General features: G+C 55.1%; 1 protein-coding gene across 4 annotated transcripts in view; it reads right to left on the reverse strand.

Annotated features, from left to right (window-relative positions):
- NLGN3 (neuroligin 3) overlaps positions 1 to 19,436 on the reverse strand; it is a 42,154-nt gene that overhangs the window by 17,350 nt on the left and 5,368 nt on the right. For 2 of the 4 annotated variants that reach the window (XM_034063674.1, XM_034063673.1), the window contains exon 2: positions 5,517 to 6,242. In XM_034063674.1, coding sequence (XP_033919565.1) covers positions 5,517 to 5,994 — 478 coding nt within the window. In that variant the 5' untranslated portion in view covers positions 5,995 to 6,242. Of the gene's footprint in view, positions 1 to 4,367; positions 4,428 to 5,516; positions 6,243 to 19,436 lie in introns of all 4 variants that reach the window. The other 2 variants (XM_034063672.1, XM_034063671.1) reach the window with 2 other exon arrangements.

Consider the following 19,436-nt stretch of genomic DNA (forward strand, 5'->3'; position numbering starts at 1 on the left):
TAAAAAAAACCTCTCCCTCATGTTCAGGTGGAACTTCCTGTGGTTTAATTTATACCTGCTGCCTCTTGTCCTATTGCATGGCACCACAGAGAAAAGACTGGCTCCATCCTCTTGACACCCTCCCTTCAGATACCTCTATATATCGATCAGATCCCCCCAGAGATGTCTCTAAGCTGAACAGACCCAGCTCCCTCAGCCTTTCCTCATATGAAAGGTGCTTCAGACCCTTAATCATTCTAGTAGCCCATTGCTGGACTTGCTCCAGGAGCTTCATGTTGCTCTTATACTGGGAAGCTCAGAACTGGACACTGTGCTCCAGGTTAAGCCTCACCAGGGGTGAGTAGAGAGAGACAGTCACCTCCCTTGATGCTCTTCCTCATGCAGTTCAGGACACCACTGCTCTTGGCCACAAGGGCACATTGCTGACTCATGACAACTTGTCCACCAGGATCCCCAGGTCCAGAGATCTTCCTCTGTACTGGCAAAGGCCACCACACAGAGCCACAGAGCACCTACCCTCAGGAGGGTGGGTTTAAGCTTATGGATTCAAGCTGGAAAAACCAAAAGGCCTTGAGGCTCTTACTTCCTTTACCCATCAAAAATATCCTCCACCCACCCAGTGTGAATGCCTGTTGTTCCACTTCACTGTAAGCTGACTGTGAAGTGACATTGTTCAGGCTGATATAGGAAGAACGCACATGGTCTAATCTAAAGGCTCTAGGAAGATTTAAGCTCAAGTTCAGTAAAAAATGAAATCACTTTCCCTGAAGCAGGGGTATCCGCACGAGATTTATGCTATCTTAAGTAAACTGTGCCAACAGCACTGACACCAGTGCAAACAGAGATAAAGGAGGGTGAGGAGCCTTAGTCCTTGGAGCCTCTGCGCTCAGCATGGTGTGGATAAGAGAAGAGCAGGAACCTGAGCTGACACTTTTCCTGACCCAGACATCTGCTCAGGGTGGCTGTGAGCAGCCCCAGCACCCCCTCCTCAGTGCAGCAATGCCATGAGGAGCAGGACCCCACAGCAGCTACCACATCTGATGGCCACGTACAGCCAGAGACTGACATGCTGGTGGTCAGATCGGCTCAGGTGCTCCTCCAGGACTGACAAGGAATAGGACCAGGACTGATGACAGCTGCTGATCCTGCTGCAGCACCACCTCACAGGCAGAGCCAGCTCCCCTGGGACCTGTGTTGGGTGGCCCTAGCTCCAGGACTGCAGCATCCTGCAGTACTGCCCTGCCCCTCCCTGTCCGTGGGTGATGTGGAGGACTAATCTCCATCCTTTAGTGCACTCCATAAAAGCACTTTATCTCATGCTCTGCTGCCTCCACCAGCACAAACACCCACCCTCACCTCTGCAAATGACACCCTAGGAGCACCCGGCCAGCTCTGCGAGCCACCAGGCTTCATAGGAGGCTAGTGAGAAGGCTTTCAGCAAGGGAGCACTGCAGGAGTCACACAGCCATAGGGAAGCCTCAGCCAGTACTCGGACATGTTTACTCCTTGGAAAACAGCAGAGGAAGCCACAGTGCTTCTCCCACAAAGCAGGTGAAGTGCATCTCGAGCCCAGGAGCTGCTGGGAGTTCCAGCCAGCCTTGCAGAGCAGAGCAAGATGCTGGACTGGCACATTTGTCCCCCTGCAGCTTCGTGGACTCTGCACAGCCCCAGCTAGGGAGATTAGGGCAGTAAAAACTGGGGAGGGCTGTGTGCAGGGCAGCCACACTTTTCCCCTCTGAAAATGACATCCACCTGCTCATAGAATCATGGAATGGTTTGTGTTGAAGGGACCTTAAAGCTCACCCAGTTCCAACCCCTGTCACAGGCAGGGACACCTTCCACTGGAGCAGCTGCTCCAAGCCCCTGTGTCCAACCTGGCCTTGAACACTGCCAGGGATGGGGCAGCCACAGCCTCTCTGGGCACCCTGTGCCAGCACCTCAGCACCCTCACAGGGAAGGCCTGCCCAGACCGGTGGTGAAGGAAAGGGAAAAGCAGCACCCACCACAGCCAAGCATAGGGCTGCAAGTGTTGGCAGCACAAAGCAAAGGGCAGAGCTGCATTTTGCACATAGGTTCTGTACCATGTGTGTGTGAGTGCTCTTCAGCTGGACAGCATTATTTTCACAGAAAACCTGAGCCTCAGAGCTATCAGCTCCCCTGGCACCATCCATGCCTTGCTCCCAGTGAAGGAACCAATATGCATGGAGGAGACTGGCACATAGTAAATGTCCATATAGGAAATTATTGTGGGCAACTGGGTCTGGACATTGGGACATTTTTTTGTCGAAGGGAAAAATTCTTATAAATTCTCAGTCCTTGGCTGCTATGGAATATGCTGAGCTTAGGAGTGGCAGAAATAATGAAAACTCCGATGAGGTGGGAGTTGAGGCATTTTAAACCACTAAAATACTGCTCTGTGAGAGAAGAGCTTATTCACTGCTCATATGTGGCCTTATAAATAATAATCATTAATATTCCAGAAGTAGTCAATGTTCAAATGACACAGCCCAAAACAATCAGCACTGTAGGTGCATGATCCTTACCTCAGGCACTACTAACTGATGCACAAAAGAGGGACTGGGAAGCCTGTGTCTCATCACAAGGGACTCAGTTTGAGCCCATGGGAGCGTCAGTGTTCAGGTGCTTTAATTATCGGCACATCATGCCTGCGTTCCCAAATGGCCAGCCTGGGAGATCTGCTGGTCCCTGAGCCGGCAGAGGGCATATTGGGGAGGTGACCAGAGGCAACTGCAGATGGGCTGCAAAGAAACTCTGCCCATGAGCAGAGCTGACAGGGAGGAAGAACCAAGAGATGAGCATGCCTGAGATGTTTCACTGTGTCTTATATCACCCCCCTCCTCCAGCCGTAATGCGGACCCTGCTTCCTTGGCCCTGGCCTAGAGCTGGGGATGGAGGGGGTCCACCAGCCCCAGCAGCCGGTGGGAGGGCTGGGAGAGGAAGCGCTTTGAAGTGGCTGGTGATCACTGGCACAGCCAGCTCCGGAGGCAGCGTGCAGAGACTCCCTAATGCACCAGCCCTTTCAGGGCCAGCCTTGGCACTCAAGAGGGATAGCGTGTGAATAGCCAGGGCAGCAACAGGAAAAGCAAAGCAAAGAAATCCAGGAACAAACCTCGGGGAAACGTCTGGAAGGAAAGTGCTCCCCAAATATCCAAGCCCAGCTGCGCCGGCCCTACCAACCTCAGGGCTGCAGGGAGGTGGGGGCTGGGATGCAGGGATCCCCTGCCCACCAGATACCCCCTCCCTCTGCTGAGCCTTCCCGAAGAGCTTGGCTGTTTGTCTGCCCACATATCTGACCTGAGGACACACAGAGCAGCCCAGGCTCTCCCTGCCTGCAAAGGGGTCATGCGGTGGGGTGGGCAAAGTCTCGCGTCCAACAAGGGGCTGAGTCAGCTGCCATTTGCCTGTCTCCACTCCCCAGCCCACAGCACTGGCTAGGAACACAGTATCACTTTGGGGCAAGGGGGCTGAGCTTTCCCCTTTGTCCCAAAGTGCAGTAAGACGAGGCCCATGTAGCCCTGGGGATGGAGACAAAGCAAAGCAGAGATGTGTCTGAGCTGGAAGTGCTCAGCTGGGGCTTGGGAAGCATGCTACGCCAGGGGTGGAGAGCAGGTCCTCACTGGCAGGGTTGGCAGAAGCACAGGGGGGTGAGCAGCATTGGCAGGACCATGAGCTGAGGCAAAACATAGAATCCCAGACTGGTCTGGGTTGGAAGAGACCTTAAAGCTCATCCAGTTCCAACCCCCTGCCACAGGCAGAGACACTTTCCACTAGAGCAGGTAGCATTTATGCAGCCAGGAGATGCTTTGAACCAAGGAGATTTGGAAGCAAAATGACCAGGGACGCAACAGGGTAATTGCTTATCCCAGGAGGGGCTGCAGGCCCCCATCACACTCATGCTTCCCTGAGGGGGTTCATACACCCCCAAGGAGGAATGCATCCATAAGGGATGGGTGCATTTAAGTGCTACCTGCCATCAGAGGCCCTCATTCACAGGGACTGGAAGGCTGCTGGTGCCACTGGGATTAAGGCTCAGCCACAGAGAAGCTGTTCTGAAAGGTGTGGAGCAATGTGAGCATCCTCCTCTGACCTGCTCCCAGACCTGTGCTCCCAGCTGGCACCACTCCCAGCTCCCATGGCCAGGGAGCAGAGGTGGCTGGAGCATCTGTGTGGCTCCTTGGAGTGAGAAGTGGGGGACAGGAGGATGGGCTGCTTGAAGGGCCCGCGGTCTGGGTGGCGGCACAGAGAGGTGCCGGAGGAGAATGCTGCGGCCGGGGACTGGCCAAGCACCCTCTCGCTCTCTCTTTCTTTCCTTTCTGTGCCTCTCTGCCGGTCGCCTTGCTACATACCTCCTTTCCTACATATTTTCTTGTTGGGCTTTCGGGTGCATTCCTTGGAAATCCGTTTTACTGTAAAATGAATAAAATACTACAAAATAACAGGAGGCTCCACGGCTGGGAGTGGGCATGCAATCACAACCACCCTGCCACCCTCCCGCCACCCCCGGGACCGCGGGAGGTGGGGAGGGAGCGTTGCTGTGGGAGGAAAACTCTGGGCCAGCCGTGCTGGGCGGGAAGGAAGGCACGATGCATCCCATGGCCAAGGGCCCTGGGGACAGAGGAGCAGAGCCATAGGCCTGGGAAAAGCCACCGGCCCCCCAGGCTGCCCCGCTGCATGCAGCAGACCCACTGCAGGTCCCTTCCAGACTGCTGGAAACCCCCGGGGGCTCCTGTTGCGGTGAGGCTCGGGCGGGCGCACGGGCAGGCACTGCCTCCTCTGCCCTCTACTTACAGTTCAGGTGGGATCTCCTACAAAGGAAAAGGTTAGACAAGGAGGCACCCGGCCCCACTCAGCCTCACCCCAACAGGACCGTGCCCGTGGGTCCCTGGCACCCCAGGCTCGTTGCTCCACCACTGTCCTGCCAGCAGACGGGGGAGCAGCCAAGCGATGTGCCTGCCAGTGCCCCAAACTCCCATCGCTACCAGGGCCCGGAAAAGGGCTCCGAGGTCCCTTCCTTTCCAGAGCACCTTCCCAGGGAGAGGCAGAGAGTGTTCCTCCCAGCCACAGCCCACACCCACAACGAGCGCATGGACCTGGGGAGGGTGGGAAGCAGGGAGGGACAAACCCGAACCAACTCAAGACAGAACCTGGCACTCGGCGCCTGGGGAGCACAAACCAGCTTGTCACTCTGTGGATCTGCGGTCAGAGAGTCGGATTCAGATTTAGCAACACAAGAGAGGAACCCGTGACAATGCCATGGAGGTGGAGGAAGGGGGAGCTGGGAGGTGGTGGAGGAGCAGGAGCACGCGAGACAGAGATGGTAGCTGAGGGCAAGAAGGCGAGCTGCGTGGCTGGAGAAAGCTCTAAACAAACAGACAACATGCTGCAGGGTCCACAACCACATGCTTCAAACACAACACCCAGGTGAGACCAACCACTGCTGGGGAGGGGCAGAGCAGCCCCCCCCGACCTCCTGTGGGCACCCCGGTGGGACTCACCATCCTCCGTGGGGATGTAGATGTTGAGATACAGGCAGTCCTCGTTGGGATCCTGGATGTAAGTGGCTACAATATCCAAATTGGAGGTAAACCAGATGGGCAGCATGATCTCAGGAACAGCGTTGTGGATGTTCTGGGGGCAGACCGGTGAGAAGTGGGTAGCGTTCCTGATGCCCGACCAGGATGGTGGTGGCTCAGGGGGCATGAACCTCTTCTCCCCGATGGGGGGGGCAGCATAAGGCACCCCCAGGTACTGGTCCACGGGCCCCAGGATCTCACTGGGCAGAGGCACACGCACTCCCCGTAACTTCCCATAGTGCGTGTTGACAGTGGGTGAGTAGACCTGGCCCTCCATGTGGACAAACGCTGAGGTGAAGCTCAGGATCCAGAGGGCAAGGCGCAGATCCCAGCCAGCCACCAGCTCAGGCACTTGGAGAACAGGGGGCACGAGAGGGCTTCTCCAGAGTATCAGCCACATTGTCCGGGAGGAGCAGCACCAACATCCAGGCCTGAAGCTCCTGGGGCAAGGGCTCAGAGCATCCCGGTCATGCCAAGCCTCCAATTTGCCCACTGGGAAAAGATGGAGCAGAAGAGCCAGGAGTCAGGAGTCGCACCTTCTGCTGGGTGAGTTGGGAGCGCGACCACGGGGAGATGGGTCCTCAAAGCCGCCCCACTGCCTGCTGCTGCCTGCCTGCCAACGGCCCAGCCCTGGGGGCACTGCTGCTGCTGTGGGGAGATGGAGGGAATTAACAGCAGACTTGCTCTGGGAGAAGTCAAAAGCACCCACAGAAAAGGAGCCAGATCCCTTGCCAGACCCTCCCACCCATGGCTGCTCGTTGGCTCTGCCACCACCCAGGCAGGCAGCTCTGGAGCAGGCCAGCGCAGGCAGCACCGGTACAGCATGTACAGACACACAGATGGCATCTGTCCCTGCCTGCAGAGCCTGCCCCCAGTGCTCAGAAGCCAGCCCAGCCTCTGCCTGGCCTGAGTGAGCCCCACAGCACCCTGGGCAGCAGCAGGAAGGTGTCAGTAGCACCTTACAGGTGTGAAGATAAGCAGGACAGTGCCACTTCCTTGGCACCATCCCTCCACACTAGGAACCTGTTGGGCACCACTGCTCCCGAGCACAGCCCACTGGCCCCTCTCCCCTCCAGGCTGAGCCCACACTGCAGTCAGTGCTCCTCAGCTGGGCTGAATCCCAGCATCGCTCCCCTGCCTGTGTACCACCACCCCACTTCACACACCAGCAAACTAGACCCACACGTCACTATCCTGACACCCATCCTGCCCATCCACATGCTCTCCAGCCACCTTTCTCCTTCCACCTGCTGCTGGCCAAAGCGGTGAGAACCCAGGCACAACTCAGGCGGTGGGCACAGCCCCTGTCCCACTGTGCCAGCCTCCCTGCCCACCTGCCTCCTGGCTACCCCAGCAGACCCTGGGGAGGCAGAGCTCTGCTCCCACATCCCCACACCAGGCTGTCAGCAGGGTGAGAGGCAGATGTGGCAGCTCCTCCCTGGGCCCACAGGGAAAGGCAGTCAGGGCATGCGGGGCACGGGCAGGGGCAGGCACGGAGTTAGGCAAGGGGTTAGGCAGGGGGGCAGGCAGGGGGCATGCAGGGGGCATGCAAAGGGCAAGGCAAGCAGGAGCTGCAAATGGGGACCAATGCAGAGCTCCTGTGTAGGAGAGCCCTTGCTGGAGGCTGTGTGAATTTCCAGTGCTCTGCTCTTCACCTCCCCATTGCCTGCTGCATTCTGGTTTATGCAAGTGCAGCTCCCCACACCACCAGCACTGCTCCCCAGGGCCTGAGACCAGGGCAGCTGCAGAGGCTGCACTCATCCTCACCTGGCTTGGCAAGAGCAGCAGCACCCCCAAGCCAAGATCCATGCCTCGGGCTTTGCAGCCCAGTCCCTGCTTGGTAGCAGGTCAGAGGATGCTTGTCCTGTGTCAGACACGTCCTTACCCTGGGAGAGATGGTAGAGGTGGTGGGGCACCTCCATTCTTCCCCAGAGCATCCTTATATGCCCATCCGGTAAATCTCTCCCAGGCTCAGAAGGGAGCAGAGTTGCCTTGGAATTATTGGAGCACAAAATAAGAGCTGTATGCGGATGGGAGCATGCGGCTCTGGTGGAGGCTCAGCTGGGCAGGGACTCCACAAATGGAGAACACCTCATCCAGCAAGGAAAATCCACAGGAGAAAAAACCCCAACCAAACAAAAATCCCATCACAGTATCTCAGATCTGCACTGCACTTGTGCAGGCAATTCACTGCTGGCCACTAAGGAAATGGGCCTGTGCTGTGCCTGCCCTCCAGATGTGCCCAGGGAACACAGCAGGCTCACAAATCCAGCGCAGTAAGAAACAGCCCAGAAAATCACGTTGCTGCATCCAGACTGCCCAAGGCCTCCTGGGACTGGGCATGCCTGCACTGGTCTGAAGGCCATGGAGGAACGGCAGGGAATGCCAGACAAGGAGGGTGGTACAAACGATGGGGAGAAGCAGTCACGCTTACTGCCCCCTCCACAGCACAGGGACAATGTGAGGGCTGAGCTACCATGACTGGGGCTGATCCTGCTCTACCTCTGACCCCCATCACCTCAGCCCATTGTCCTGCTCCTCCTCCTGCCCCAGCAGACAGTGACAGCAACATACCCAGCAGGAGAACAGCCCTGCTGTGTTATCCCCAAACAGCCTACGAAACAAAAAGTGTATCGTGGGACAGAAATACAGCTGCGGCACCCAGGGACCCCAGGCTCTCCTCTGCCCTGCCACTGCTGGAGCTGTCCCTGCAACACAGTGCCTGCAGCTCTGGAGGAAAACCATCCTTCACTTAATATTCCTTGCAGCAGAGAAGCGACATTTGCTGAACAGCAACATCCCAGGGGTGCGATGATGGCTGGGGAACCCCCAGAGCTGCAATAGTCCCACATGGGCTCTCACAAGTGCTTCAGACCCACTGCTCTGCCTGACATTGCTGAAAGGCAACTGCCGAGCGCAGATCTGCTGAGGGTCCATAGGTTAGCATAAACCCCAGTTACTAATGACTGTCATATCTAATTTGTATGACTGGAAGCTACAGGCAGCTTCCAGTCTCTATGATAGTGCCCACAATTCCCCACAGAGCCATTTCAATTGACCCGTCATTGGTTTTCCCTCTGCAAGAGCACCACAGCCCTGCCTGTGGTGACTTTACCAGCTGGTTTCCTGACTTGAGAGCTTCCTTGGGCTGTGGCCGCACGCTGCTGTGGGCATTGCTGCTCCACCAGCTCCTCCAGCCAAGCCGTTTTGCAGCATCAGGCAGCACTACTGCACAGCTCCCAGTGACTGCAAAGCCAGGGCTGAATTCACCACCTGCCCTGTGGCCCTGGGGCAGCCATGCACCCAGCGTGACCACCCAGACCTGGCACCATGAGGAATCTCTTTATAAAACACAGCTAAAACCCAGGTACCTGCTACGGCTCCTCAGAATTATGTTACAATGGTGTTCCCTTGGGGTTTTGTTTAATCCTCATCCATGGTTCTTCTAGCTTATGAAACCCATGTAAGTTTGAAGACAAAAACCACAAGCTAAGATAGAATTAAAATTCCAAGTACACATCTTTAACTTAAATAAAATGATACTACAGGACTTGCAGCTGTCTCCAATTGTGAGCTTTATGAAGCATCAGACACAGAGGTGAGTTACATTAGCGAAAGCCAAGTATGTCTAGTTATGGAACCGCATAGTCAAGACCCAGTAGCCCTGACATTCCCTTGGAGAGCCATGATGCCTTAACACCCAAATGGAGATTGTGGTGTTCTAACTCTTGTAATTCCACATCTGGTTCTATCATTTTAAAAGACTTTTCCCCCTTCATCTGCCTGTCTCCACAAGCACAGAACAGGCGCACAAATCAGTCTCAGTGACATGCTGCTCTAAGCCTTCCTCTGTTTGGACTGTTTTTCAATTACAAACCCCCAACATGACGCAAACCCTGAATCTGGAATTCCCTGGGTTTCAAATGCCTCATTTGGGATGATTACAATACCCCTGTAACACATCTTACACCCTCATATTGCTGTTCTGTGCTCTGTGCTTTCTGCTGTAACTTCATGTTAACACAACATTGAGGATGGGAATTTAACCTTAATTTAATACTGACAGAGTGCCATGAAAACCAGAGCTCAGCCCCCTTCACCGGGGGCCATTGCATGCGCCTTTCACTGCTGCCTGCTGCCGCATCAGCTCTTCAGCTTGCCCTTGGCCTTTCGATGCAAAATAACTGGGAAATCCAAGAAAGGACATTTTGTTCGGGGAAGTGATTCCCCCGCATCCCACAGGAGGTGGGAGCGAAACTTCCCGCCTACAGCGCTCCCATTCTTGCCTCCAGCTGCGAAGCCAAGCGCATCCCCCAGCAAAGATGGCTGCTGGCTCCCGGCAGCTCTGCGCCAGCAGGAGCCATGCCTGCCAACTGGAAGGGAGACGGGGCTGGGCTGGGCAGATACTGGGGATGCTCAGACAAGCGCACAGCAAGGAGCCGGCAGGAGAAAGACACCGCAGGTATCCCAGGTCGCTCTGCCAGAGCGCCGGTGGGTGAGCAGAGGAAGTGAGGCTGTTAGGGTGTTATTCATCTGCCTGGGAAAACAAATGCTCTATCCGCATTTCCAGGGCTGCGCTGTCTGCCAGACAGCTCCCTCCTCAGCGCTCTCCATGGAAACCTGGGCGGGTGGGATCCTCTGGAAGCCTCCCTTGCAGATGCACAGGCAGGCGTCTCCACACCAGCCAGACGAGCTGGATCCACACCTTCCCTGGCAGGCAGCCAAGGCGATGCAAGTAGGCAGCCTGCCCTTGCCTCGGAGCCTTTGCCAGGCTCCAGCCTCCTGCCCCTCTCAGCACTTGGGCTGACCAGCCCCAGGCTCATCACGCTGGTGCTGTGGCTCTGTCCTCTGCGTGGTCCAAAGCCAGGAGAGACCAGGACCTCAGACCGCGCAGCTGGCACTGATGAATGGTTTCCTCCTAGCAGCAAGCAGACAGGATGTCCCACTGCACCCTCTGGCCACTCTGCCTTCTGTAGCTTTGCTCATCATCTGACCCTGTTTGTATCACAGTGAGAGGCAGCAAACAGCCAACCCGGGCACCCCACCACAGACATGCACCTGGCAAGCAGCATGAGAAACCTCTGCCTCCTCCTGCCCAGGGAGAGCGAGGTCCAAACCTTCCCACCAGCCTGTCTGCAAGAGCAGGGTCTTGACTTGCAGCTACTGATGCTTGTGGCCTGGGTCAGTGCTTGAGAAGCTGGTGGTTGTGTGCCATGGATTGTGCCCTGTGGGTCTTTCTGACACACCCCAAGTTACTCATCCATGCCACAGGCAGGTGTTTCCTGGTCCCACAGCACTGTGAGCAAGTCCCAGGACTTCAGGTCCATCACAGAGCCGGTGCACAGTAATATATGGCTACCAGTGGCTTGAAGTTACACTGAAAAGGGGTTTCAGAAAGGTCAGCCCTGCTACTGCTCCTGCTCTGCTGTGGCATGAACGAGCTAAATGACAGAACAGAGAATGTTTTAAAATCTGCACGTGACACCCAGCGCTAGGGAGACCAGGGCAGGAATCTGACACACTCCCACCAGACTGGGGAAAGGGCTGAGAGAGGATGGGCAGGGCTGTAAGTCATTGGGAGGGAAAAACTTGCACAGACCACAGAAGAAAAGACAGCAGCACTTCTGCCAGAAGGGTCCTAAGGGCTGCAGGGGGATACAAGTTCAGTGTGAGCCAGCACTTCATTGCCACCAAAACAAAGGAGAATCCAGTAGGATGTGCAGACAGACAGTTTATAAAGAAACGTGAATTACTTTGCTCTCCTCTCAGCTCATAAAGCCACATCAAATAATTATACCGTTCTCCTCCCCCAGAAAATTGGACCAACTAACAGAGGCCACAGGAGACCAGCAAGACCACTAAAAATCCTTGGACAAAACCCAGAAGTGTGGGGCTAGTCTAGACAAGTCAGAGGACACAGGTTTATAGCACATGAAGGCCACAGGGATAAAGGTCAGAACAGTCTGAAGCTGAACTTCATGCTAGGTAGTAACATTACATTCATAGTAAGAGATTCAAGTTAAAGCACCCCATGCATATCTGGGAAGGATGCTACATGGCAGATGGGTGGATCAAGTCCATCTCAACCCCCTTGGTGTCCCCTCCAGCCTAGTCTCTTACACTCCTCATCACCCTGGCTGGCAGCTCTGTCCCTGCCTTCATTTGTTCAGCATTTGTCACCACCTGAGCAAACTACTGCCACCCCAGCCGTGAAGACTTCAGCATTTAGGACACTGACAAAGCAGAACACTCAGGGGGCTTCCAAGCACCATGGAGTCCACACACATCTGCTCTCCACTTTGCAGAGGTCTCTCCAGGTCTCTTCAGTGTCCATCTCACTCTCTAGGTTTCTCCTAGAGGCACATCTGCAGCACCCCTGATGTCTATCACAGTCAGCACCACAGTCACTCTGATGGGACACAAGCTAAACCAGCCACAAACGCCACCCTCATTTGCTTCAAGTGCAAGAAACACCCCTGTGTCTTGCCTTTCACAGCACCACCAATGTTTAAAGTAAGCTGGATGTCAGAAGCCTACAACACACTCCACTGCACCTCCTTTGCCCTGGGGAGAGGATGAGAGACCACGTGAGAAGTGTCAGTTAAGTTCCTCAATGCTGCAAGAACATATGTGAGACAGAAGCTCTTTGACAACTCCCAGACACGTGCCAAGATCCTCGAGAGCTCCCATTCAGAACAGAAGAATGTTACCAAAATCTCTAGAAACAGACATTTCAAGTGCCACTTCTGCTCTGGTGCCAATGGCCTCCTGCTGCAATACGGCCTATTCCCCATTTGCTCCATGGCCTTTAAAGATTCCCTCATGAAAGAGCCAAGCCTGCCTTGGGAAGGACACCAGGGGCAAAGCAGACCTTTCCCTTGCCTGCATTTCAGCCTTTCCAGGCAGTTTTGGTGTTGAATGCCAGCACACTGCTTGATGCCTGGCTACCTACCAGAAAGCACACTACACCACAGGTGAGATAGCCTGGCTCATTTCCAACTCCTGTTTAGCACCAAAAGCCCCCAAAATGCAGGAGGTTTCTCAGTGTCACTGAGCTGAGACTGGCAATGTTGCTGAAGGACAGCCAGTGAGTACTGCAACAGGTACAGTGTTGGGGTCAGCATCCAATCCTGCCAATGCAAGCAGAGGGTGGCCCCTATAGAGGACCCCAGGACAACTGTGCTTGAAAGCCTGAGCTCTTTTGGAGTGTGCTCCATGCTCACCTTGAGCTGGTCTAGATTTTGACTGACCTTCCCACTCACTGCTTCCCAGGTTCTGGTGGGAAGCTGAGGCAGGCCCACATGGCACAGCCAGCATCTGCTGTGTGAGCAAGAGGCTCTGCCAGGACAGGTCCCTGCCTGTCAGTGGCAGCAGCTTCTTGGTGGGCTGTCGGGTTTCCACATGGTTCAGGGATAACTGCTGGAAGTAGGCCATTTAGTGCCACATTCTGGATAGAAATAATCTGGATTATCTCATGTTATAGCTTCCCTGACCCCAGCATGAAGAAATGGCAGCAGCTCTTCTCTCCTTCACCTTGCTGTTTGCATAGTTTCCATTTTACAAATGCTTCCCTGCAAGGGCAGAGGTTAATGAGAACCACTGTCTAAACAGCAAACACAGTCCCCTGGCACTGGTATAGATAGACACACAGTTGCTCCTCAGCCAGAACAACAGGCAGCAAAGGAAGAGGTGTTGAGACACTGGCACAAGGTGCCCAGAGAAGCTGTGGCTGCCCCATCCCTGGCAGTGTTCAAGGTCAGGTTGGATACAGAGGCTTGGAGCAAGCTGCTCCAGTGGAAGGTGTCCCTGCCCCTAGCAGGGGGTTGGAGCTGGAGGAGCTTCAACATCCCTTCCAACCCAAACCATTCTGTTTCATTCTAAGAGAGCCTGACCCAGCTTGGAAGATCAGAGAGCTCTGGAGGAGACTCCAGAAGCCATGCGAGGGATCGCTGGAGCAGCCGGACATGGCATCGCTCTATTCCAGCCTGAACGTGCCTGGTCCAGCCTGGCAGGACCGACCACCAGGAGCCGGTGGTGCCCCGAGGGCGGTGCGGGGCGGCGCAGGCCGCCCGGTGCCCCCGGTCCCACCCGCGGCGGAGGCGGCGGGAGCTGTCCGTTCAGCACCGCGTCACGCCGCGCCCGGGGTGGTGCCGGTTCTGCAGTCCGGCCGTACGGCACCCAGCACCTCCAGCGAACGCACCCGGCCTCTGCCCGCTGGCAGGCTGAGGAAGGGCGGGACAGGCAAGGATAGCTGCCGGGCAAACTGCATCTCCGCAGCTAGACAAGGGACCACGTCACCGCTGTCGGCAACTTCCTGAGGAGATGGAGAAGGAAGTAAGTGCTGACCCCTTCTCCCTGGGATCTAGTGAGGTGACGTGGGAATGGCTCAGAGCTGTGCCAGGGGAAGTTTAGACCAGACATCAGTGTGTGACCACCCCTGCACCGAGAGCATGGTCAAACACTGGAACAGGCTTCCTAGAGAGGTGATTGGTGCCCTCCAAGCCTGTCAGTTTTTGAGGAGCATTTGGACAATGCCCTTAGTAATTTTGCCCTAACTTTTGGTCAGCCCTAAATTGGTCAGGCAGTTGGATTAGATGATCATTTTAGGTCACTTCCAACTGAAATATTCTATTCTAGAGGAAATGGCACTTCATAAATGGCAGAATTACTGCAACACTCATTTTGCGCGGGCAGGTGACTGACAACACTAAAGTGTAGAACCCTGGAATTTCCAGACATCTATTCAGGAGTGAACTGACAGACAATCTGCTTTCAGCAAGCCCTTGGCACCAGCACGAAGTTCACACCAAGACAACTTGCTTGCTCTCCATAATATCACAAACAAGCAACCGGCACCTACTTTAAGGCAATATAAGCTCACTCACAAATCCAAGATCAACACTCCACAGCTAGCAACTGGAGTGTAAATCTCACCCAGCAAAGGGAGCTGTCTGCACAAAGCAGCATTCCTTCACTTCCTTCTCCAGCTTTGGCAAGCCGTGCTGTGACATTATCCCAGCTGCTCATCACCATCCCCCTCACATCTGCCAGAGTCATGGTTCCTACATCCTCTCCCAAAGACCTGCCCCAGAAACTACCATGGGCACAGATATTTAGATTAAATTGGATCATTATGACCGAACTACAGCAGGGACCAATTACACAATCACACAGCTCTTCAGAGAAACAAGCTTCTGAAACTCTGAGTCCAAACAGCTTCATGTTTCTTATGTTAGAAAAAGCAGGTTTGAAATGTAATATTCAGTGACCCTGGCTCAATACAGTAACATCCCCATTTCTGAGAGACCCCAAACAAAGCAACAGAAGTGAAACCCAGCTGCTGATGGAATGTTTTTCACAAAACTCTCTCATACCCCAATTCCTCAAGCTCCTTTCTGGAAACCCAGCCTTGCAAAGGACATGGACCTCCTCCAACCAATTGGGCCACAGGCAATTTGCACAAAGCTTTGTCCTACCTGTACCACCACGTGTGCTTATAATGGGTCAAGACGCCTTCTGAATGTGCCCAGGAAAGATGAGAAAGCAGTGGTGGCTGCAGGCAGGCTGAGTGTGTGCACAGCCGATGCTTTCCATGGACCAGCATGGCCTGGAGGAGGCTCTATAAATGTAAGGAGGTGGGCTGGGCACAGAGGAACCCACTGCAGCTTAAAATACAGACTTCCTGCAAATGTGACTAGAGAGGGTGGGCAACAAAACCGAAGAGTGCCTTGAATGGGAACAGCTACACCCAAGATAAGTTGTCAGTGTTTCAGTTTTGCTGACTCAGTTAGGAAGCAAAAACCGCTTAATCACAGGCTGTAATCCAGACCATGGCTGTAAGAATCTCTGGTTTCAGTGGTGAGCTGAAAATTGATTGTTTCCTTTACCAACACCTGCCCCAACATCGATTTCTGCCTCACACCACTGCCCACCACTCCTCGTGAGCTGAGCAAAGTTTTGTTTGGCAGAGTTGTAAACCAGGTCATGAAGATGACCTGGGCTAAAGGTAATAAACCCATGGCAAAGAGCAGATATGAGGAAAATAACCGGAGACAAGTGGGAATGAACTTTTCCACAGAAGCTGAAACACAACATAATCAGTTTTCCTGTACTGAGATAAGTTTACAAGTTATCTGTTGGTTGGTGTACAAGCACCACCTTCCTGTATCACCCATTACCACCCCATCTTGTACCACGTGACACCAACACAGCTACCAAGTCCATGGAGCAGGGTGGCTCTATGGGGACAGCAAATCCCTATGTATGTGGTAGGGGCCATCCCGACAGAGTCACCCATCCAGGTCACAGCGCAGACAGAAGGGACACGAATGTTCTCTCACTGTACTTGAAAGTCCAAGCATTGCAGTCTAGCACTAAATCATTCCCTCAGTGTAGTCAGCGGTGGCAATGCTCAGGAAAGCTGTCCTAGGACATGTCTGAGCTAGCATCACCTCCACCATCCATACCCCTTCCATCCTGTTACAAGAGTCCCTACTCCCAGACAGGCTCCATGCAGATCCATGCACCCAGAGCCCAGGATGGAATGTCCCTCATTTCCCACAGCTAGGAGAGCTGCAGATCCTGTCCTGTGCCCAAGAGATGCCCCAGATGAGCCCAAGCCCATCACCCTACTTGGAGAGGCGAGTGCCCCAACACACCCCACCTGACACAAGCTGCTGAATTGTGTTAGTGTCAGTGGCCTTGACTAAAGGCCAGACATGATTTTCTGACCATGTTGCAAGAACCAAGCAGGGACATGGAAGCAGCACTTTGTCCAGCAAGCAACATCCAGACAGAACAATCATTTTGTTGTCATCACACTGGTGCCCCTTTCAGTGACACAGCCCCAGTGGCACCCACCACCAAGGACCAGGGCACTGCTCAGTCCCAGCTCTGCTGTGGCTGGCCTGGGTGACCACCCTCCCCTCCTCATAGCACTGGTGTCTTCATCTTCACAGAGGGCAAAGCACTCAGACCCAAAAAGCTCTGGACTGGGACAGGAGAAGAGGAGCTGTGACAGTCGGTAGCAGTGCATGCAGAGCACAGAGCACAGGACAGGACAAGCTGTATTTGCTAATGCTGTAACCCCCTTGCTCCTCTGCTCCCACCAGCAGACGGGAGTCACTGGAAACATCAGGAAGTGAAGACCTGAATGTGGAGGTGTGCAAACGGTATGGCTGTTGGACCATGGACTTCCCCATCCACAACACCCATCCTCGGCAAGCCGCTGGTGGCAGAGCACCAGGTCCCTCTTGCTTCCGGCTGTGCCAAGCCCCTCTCCCGGCCCCGGGGCAGCACCTCCCGCCAGGGCTGCAGGCCCAGAGCCAACGTGACACAGCGTCAACCAGCCACGTCCTGCAGCAGCCGCTGCTCCTCCGAGGTGACGTCAGCCCTGCAAGCCTGGCAGGCAGGACCCGCTGCTCGGCGGCCCCGCCAGGCTCCAGCACACACCGGGGCGGGCGCTCCAGCCCCACTGCAGCTCAGCCGCTAGTGAGGTCCGCACGCGTGCTCCAGAGCAAGGCAAGGTGCTGGAGCCACCGCCCTCCGCTCCGCAGCTCTCTGCCCCCTCACCGCTGAGCGCCGGCACCAGGGGTAACGGCTGGGGGGTGTGGAGGAGCCACAGGGGAAAGGTCCGACCCTGCACAGGCGGCACCGGCCCAAGGCAGAGCTGCGGCGGAGCTGACAGCACCCTCCAGGCTCAGGGCAGCACCAGGGCGAGGGCAGCCCCGGGGCTGCCGGCACAGAGGCCACCTGCACATGCTGCTGGCACAGCATCCAAAAATGCCCATCTGCAGCTGGGCAAGGGGAAAGCCTGTCCTGGAGTTGCTGGATTCTCCAGAAACCCTAAAGGCTTTCCCAGGAACTCTGGAAACACACGGAAGCTACGTGCCCCAGTGAGCAACCTAAGGAGTTCATAGAGTGTCACAGCTGATAATCACCGTTGTCACAGGTTGTGCATATTGCTGGTAGCCCGGACAGATGTGTCATGGAACCCCAGACGGGTTTGGGCTGAAGGGACCTTAAATGCTCATTTAGCCCCAACCCCTGCCACGGGCAGGGACACCTTCCACTGCAGCAGCTGCTCCAAGCCCCTGTGTCCAACCTGGCCTTGAACACTGCCAGGGATGGGGCAGCCACAGCTTCTCTGGGCACCCTGTGCCAGCGCCTCCGCACCCTCACAGGGAAGAGCTTCTGCCTAAGAGCTCATCTCAGTCTCCCCTGTTCTGGCAGGTTAAAGCCATTCCCCTTGTCCTGTCCCTACAGGCCCTTGTCCCAAGCCCCTCTCCAGGTTTCCTGCAGCTCCTTTAGGCACTGGAGCTGCTCTCAGGTCTCCCCTTCAGGAGCCTTCTCCAGGCTGACTCGGTCCAGCTCTCTCAGCCTGGCTCCAGAGCAGAGCTGCTCCAGCCCTCGCAGCAGCTCCATGGCCTCCTCTGGACTTGCTCGAGCAGGTCCACAACCCTCTTGTCACCTTGGAAGGACTACATGCAGATAGATGGTTCAGCCCAAGCCCACAACAGCATCTACTCAACTAGGAGAAGCAGCTTGCTCAAGCAGGGAAGCCTGCCCTCAGCAAAAGCCATTGGCTGCTCACATTCCCAAACTGAAACCAGAGCTGGCATGACTGAGCAGAAGACCATGGAAGCCCCTCAGGCTGGGGCTCAGCTGCAGCCACGGCAGCTCTACAAAGTCTTTTTCTCATGCAACCTGGGCTTGCTAAGAACTGGAAGCTGGGCAAGCTAGCAGCTAGGATGGTAGCCTGTTCAGATTTAATCCTAATTTATTCTCTATTTTCCCTTGTACTTTTCTCCTCCCACACTTTCTATCTTCAAGCATAAAAAAAGCAGAAAGCCTAAAATCTCTGGTAAAAAAATCTTTGCTCTGTTTTAGTGCAAAGGCTGCTGGAGCAGCCTGGAGATGCCCTGTCTCTCCAGAGGGAGCAGACCAGGATGAAACAGCACATACGAGCAGGCTGCAAGTACCAGCAATGCCAAGTGAAGGCAACCCCAGTGCCAAGGCAGCTCCCGTGCTCCCTGCTCCTTCTCAGAGCTCCCCGAGCACAGCTCAGCCTCAGCAGATGCCCACTTTTGAAGCGTTGCTCCCCACGGACAGGGGAGGAGGTTTTTGTTACAAAGAGCAGGTAAACACCTTAAAGTCATGAACATCCAAGTACAGCAGCTCCCTGCCCAGATCTGCAACCTCAGATCCTCATCAAGGCAGCTCAGCAGCAACAGAAACCAAAATGGCAATGAGGCTAGACAGAAGCTCTTCCCTGTGAGGGTGCTGAGGCGCTGGCACAGGGTGCCCAGAGAAGCTGTGGCTGCCCCATCCCTGGCAGTGTTCAAGGCCAGGTTGGACACAGGGGCTTGGAGCAACCTGCTCTAGTGGAAGGTGTCCCTGCCTGTGGCATGGGTTGGGGCTGGAGGAGCTTTAAGGTCCCTTCAGCCCAAACCAGTCTGGGATACTGTGACAACAACAGAGATCATTTCTGTCTTGAGGCACAGGATCTGTCCCTTATGGCTGCTCACAAAGGGCAGATGTGGGTTTTGTGGTTGCAAGGACGCCACGGTGCTGATGGGATACTTCTCTCAGCCCTCGCAGACAGGATCCTCCTGGAGGTCATGAGGATGGGAAAGAGTGTCTTCTTCATGAGCTTCAGCCTTGCTTTTCCTCATCCTGCTGCCCCTCTCTCAAAGCCCATTGGGGACCACTGGATCCCTAGTTCACCTCTGCATCCTCTTCTCCAAGTCTACTTCTCCCACAAGAAGCAAACCTCTCCCAAACCAAGCCTCTCTGCTGTCTCTGCACTGCTTGAAGAGCTGTGGGATAGCCTTCTGGCATCAG

Source organism: Melopsittacus undulatus, chromosome 6 (genome assembly GCF_012275295.1).
Source record: "Melopsittacus undulatus isolate bMelUnd1 chromosome 6, bMelUnd1.mat.Z, whole genome shotgun sequence".
Lineage (NCBI taxonomy): Eukaryota > Metazoa > Chordata > Aves > Psittaciformes > Psittaculidae > Melopsittacus > Melopsittacus undulatus.